At 52.0% G+C, this 4,771-nt stretch overlaps 1 protein-coding gene across 1 annotated transcript; it reads left to right on the top strand.

The window, feature by feature from the left end:
• Positions 1-1,395: 1,395 nt before the first annotated feature.
• On the top strand, positions 1,396-3,882 carry ELFN1 (extracellular leucine rich repeat and fibronectin type III domain containing 1). The gene has a single exon (XM_054212523.1). The coding sequence runs from the start codon at positions 1,402-1,404 to the stop codon at positions 3,790-3,792; it is 2,391 nt and encodes a 796-aa protein (XP_054068498.1). The 5' UTR covers positions 1,396-1,401; the 3' UTR covers positions 3,793-3,882.
• Positions 3,883-4,771: the final 889 nt, after the last annotated feature.

A 4,771-nucleotide genomic window follows, 5' to 3' on the forward strand; every position in this document is an offset into this window, starting at 1 on the left:
GTGCTGCCCATGGATATTTATGTTAGTCCAAAATGCAGAAAAAAATAATGGAAAATGTGAGCCAGGAAGGAGAGTTTTTCTGTGGGAACAGAGGCTGCTGGAAGCCCCATAGATTTCTTTCCCCATTGGTTTGTGTCTAGTGAAGACTCTTCCCGGTCTTCAAATGGCTGTTTGTGGCTGAGGAGGGAAGGTCTCGTCCTGTCTTCTGCAAATACTCTTGTTATGCCACTGAACGGTTGAGGGTCCTCCCCACCTCTGCATCACTTCACTCGGGAGGGAAAGAGAGATCTTGGAGACAGGCAGCAAGCCTCAACCACAGACAAGGACATCGGGTGGTGGACAATCATGCTAGCATGTTTTGTAGTCAAAAGAGTGCCCCATAACTACTGCTCAGGTTCCCAGAAACAGGACAGGCGCTTGATGCTGGCTTCATCCTAGACACTACGCAGCAATGCGGTCAGAGAGACACGGTGTCCTCAATCAGCATCCCCCTCTGTAGGCACCGCTGCTGCACACACCAGCACGCGAGACAGTTAGGATTCCCCTCAGCAAAACGCTGCAGCTTCAAATCTACATCAGAGTGAGTTGTCTAGACTTCATCTGCTCTCAGTGAAGAGGAACAGACACTTCTGGGGCATCACTCCTCTCCTCCTAAGGTAGACACCTAAATAGGTCAGACAAACAGTGCCCTGGATGCGTGTGGGTCTCTCCCCTGCCTCTAACGCTGGACAATGCGCTCAAAGGAGGGTGACCTCCGTGGTCAGTGACCACCTTCCCTCGTGCTGCCAAATGGCGCTGGTGGCAGCACCCAAATAAACCAAAGGCTCCTTGAAAGGTGGTTGCCAGAGTTAGAAGGTAATTCCCTAACATTAAGCGGGCAGATGGATGTATTTCCAACACCTCTAAGCGCTATCTGTCTTTTTTTTGTGTTTAGTTTGTCCTTGTGTTTTGTTTGGAGCAGGTGAGCCGAGGGACTGAGCGGGGACAGACAGACCAGCAGAGGCACGTAGAGATGGGGACCAGTGTCGCGATGGGCAGCAAAAAGAAAACGAGGAGATGTACTATAAAAAGTGAGAGGAAGGCTTGTCTCTAAGCCAGAGGGACTCCTCCGCACGGGCACCTAACTTCATGACTCCCTCCCCGAGATGCCAGAGACCTGGTGATGTGGGACCAACCTCAGCCACCCAGGCCTTGGTAGGAGCCCCTGGCCGGCGGCTGCCGTGTACCGCGGGCCCTGAGGTCCTCTTTCTCCACCGATGCTTCCCCCCTGTCTCCAAGCCATGAGGAGAAGGGAGAGGCGAGCAAAGCTGCTGAAGAAGCACTAGCCCACGTCTTCCCAAGCCCCATCCCGCTCCCCGCTTCTGGCAGACCAGGAACCCCTTCTCTGCGCCGCCCTTCCAGATGGCAGGTCGCCGGTGGGCCGCGACGTCAGCCCTCTGCGTGTGTGTGGCCGCCGTCTCTCTCCTGCACACCGGTGGGGTGCGGGCAGACTGCTGGCTCATCGAGGGGGACAAGGGCTTCGTCTGGTTGGCCATCTGCAGCCAAAACCAGCCCCCCTACGAGTCCATCCCCCAGCAAATCAACAGCACCATTGTGGACTTGCGGCTGAATGATAACAAGATCAAGAGCGTGCAGTACGCCTCGCTCAGCCGCTTCGGCAACCTGACATACCTCAACCTGACGAAGAACGAGATCTCCTACATCGAGGATGGTGCCTTTTCAGGACAGTTCAACCTCCAGGTGCTGCAGCTGGGTTACAACCGACTGAGGAACCTCACCGAGGGCATCCTCCGGGGCCTGGGGAAGCTAGAGTACCTCTATCTCCAGGCCAACCTCATCGAGTCTGTCACCCCCAATGCCTTCTGGGAGTGCCCCAACATAGTGAACATTGACCTGTCCATGAACAGGATCCAGAGACTCGACAGCAACACTTTTCGGGGCCTAAACAAGCTCTCTGTCTGTGAACTCTACAGTAACCCCTTCTACTGCTCCTGCGAGCTCCTTGGTTTCCTGCAATGGCTGGAGGCTTTCACCAACATGACACGCACGTATGACCGGATGCAGTGCGACTCCCCACCAGACTACACGGGCTACTACTTGTTAGGCCAAGGCCGGACTGGCTACCGCAATGCTCTGAGCATGCTCTCTTCCCTTTGCACCGGTGGCTCCTACACTGTGATCCCTCGTTTTATCCCTCCCAGGTACCAGGTGACCACGGCACCCTCCGAAAGCCCCTGCTCTGAGGACGAGTGCTCCTCTGGCGATGGCACGACCCCACAGTTCTCCCTCTTCACGCCCATCGGCGAGACGGAGGTGCGCCCCAACATCCAGGTGAAGCACCTCAACCACAACTCGGCCGTCCTCACCGTGCAGATCCCCTACCCCTTCAGCAAGATGTACATCCTCTCCCAGTTCGAAAACGGCTTCTCCTCCATGATCACCAAGCTCAGGAAGAAGGAGGAGAACATCACCGTGAGCAACCTAGTAGCACAAAGAGATTACACCTACTGTGTAGTCTCTGTCCACCAGTACTCCAAGTACAACCACACCTGCGTCACCATCACACCCACCAGACCCAACCGCAAGGAGCCGGTGCCCACCCCTTCCACTGCCACTCATTATATCATGACAATCCTGGGCTGTCTCTTTGGCATGGTGATTGTCCTGGGTGTTGTGTATTATTGTCTCCGGAAGAGGCGCCAGCAGGAGGAGAAGCACAAAAAGGCTGCCGGCAGCATGAAGAAGACCATCATCGAGCTGAAATACGGGCCAGAAATGGAGACCACCAGCATCACCCAGCTGTCCCAGGGACAGATGCTGGGCGGGGAGACGGTGACCCGCATCCCCTACCTGCCTTCTGCTGGTGAGGTCGAGCAGTACAAGCTGATTGACAGCAGCGAGACCCCCAAGGCCACCAAGGGGAACTACATGGAGGTGAGGACGGGCGAGCAGCCTGAGAGGCGAGACTGTGAGCTGTCCCTGCCGCCGGACACCCAGAGCTCCGTGGCCGAGATCTCCACCATTGCCAAGGAGGTGGACAAGGTGAACCAGATCATCAACAACTGCATCGATGCCTTGAAATCTGAGTCCACCTCCTTCCAAGGGGTGAAATCAGGGGCAGTTGCCACGGTGGAGCCTCAGCTGGTGCTCTTATCAGAGCAGATCCCCAGCAAGCATGGATTCCTCTCCCCCGTCTACAAGGAAAGTTACAACCACCCTCTCCAGCGGCACCACAGCATGGAGGCGGCCCCCAAACGCTCCAGCACCTCTTCCAGCGGCTCCATACGGAGCCCCAGGTCCTACCGCTCTGAGGGATCGGGCCACAAATCAGAAGCCAAATACATCGAGAAGACGTCCCCCACCACTGACACCATCCTCACTGTGACACCGGCTGCGGCCATTCTGCGGGCAGAGGCGGAGAAGATCCGTCAGTACAGCGAACACCGGCACTCGTACCCTGGCTCGCACCAAGGGGAGCAGCACGACAGCATGACGGGGCGAAAGCCCTCCATCCTGGAGCCTCTGACCCGTCCTCGCCCCAGAGACCTGGCCTATTCCCAGCTCTCGCCTCAATACCACAACCTGAGCTACACCTCCAGCCCAGAGTACACCTGCAAACCATCGCACAGCATCTGGGAGCGCTTCAAACTCAACCGCAAGCGGCACAAAGACGAGGAGGAGTATATGGCAGCCGGCCATGCCCTACGCAAAAAGGTCCAGTTTGCCAAAGACGAGGATCTTCACGACATCTTAGACTACTGGAAGGGCGTCTCTGCCCAGCAAAAGTCCTGAGTCCTCACACAACTCGTGACTTAACACACTAACTGGACCAAAAGAAATCTGCAGCAGCTATTTTTATTCAGACTGTCTTTGAAACAAAATAAAATTAAAAAAAAAAAAAGAATCAATAAAAATAAAAGAGAGAACAAATTATGAAAAATCTATAAATATTCTATATAATATATAAAGTGAGATATTAAAACATCCTCACATTGGTGAGACACGCACCAAATTTGAACGCAAACTTTACAAAACAAACAAACTGTGGAGTGAAAAAAAAAAAAGTTTTGTTTCATTTTGATTTTTTTAAAAAAATAAGAAAAAAGAAAAAATTGAATATAAAAAGAAAGCGAAAGAGCGGGCAGAGAGCTGAGGTCTGGCGTTTCCCAATATCGCATTGCATGAGTCCCTGTTCCGTGATTTTGTGGATTCTTTGTGAACAGTTTGTGTTCTTCCTTCCTTCCCTTCCAAAATCAACGGCAACAAAAACAGCAACAAAAAACCAAAAAGAGACCAGAAGGAGATCCGTCCTTTGGGCTGTTTTTGCAAAACGGAGTCTTCCAGTTTAGACTTTCACCCGGTTGAAGGCCCGTTCACATTTTCACTCACTGAGAGGTTTTACCACACATTGCATTGTAAACCGAAGTCGTTAATTGTACAGAGAAAATTTCTATATTTGCAATGTTTGCTGTATAATGAGAAAGAGAGAGGAGAAAAAAAAAAACAATACTACATCTACTAAAAAAAAATATATATATATATATCTATATTCACCTGTTTGTACCAGGTTTTAATCATGGATTTTAGAGAAAGAGATGGAGTTTGGTTTGAAGGACTTTTTTGTTGGTTGGTTGGGGGTATATTTTTGGAGGGCAGGGGAGTGTTTGGGTCTCTAAGTGTTTGGGTTTGATTTCTCCCAACAATTGTGACCAAGTTCTCGTCTTTTCCAAGTACACTGAGAAAAAAGGGCAAGTACCCAGAAAAGCGGAAT

The sequence above is a fragment of the Rissa tridactyla genome, chromosome 8 (genome assembly GCF_028500815.1).
Source record: "Rissa tridactyla isolate bRisTri1 chromosome 8, bRisTri1.patW.cur.20221130, whole genome shotgun sequence".
NCBI lineage: Eukaryota > Metazoa > Chordata > Aves > Charadriiformes > Laridae > Rissa > Rissa tridactyla.

What these genes read in the sequence shown, in the direction of transcription:
- ELFN1 (XM_054212523.1), top strand. Translation starts at nt 1,402, where the DNA reads ATGGCAGGTCGCCGGTGGGCCGCGACGTCAGCCCTCTGCGTGTGTGTG.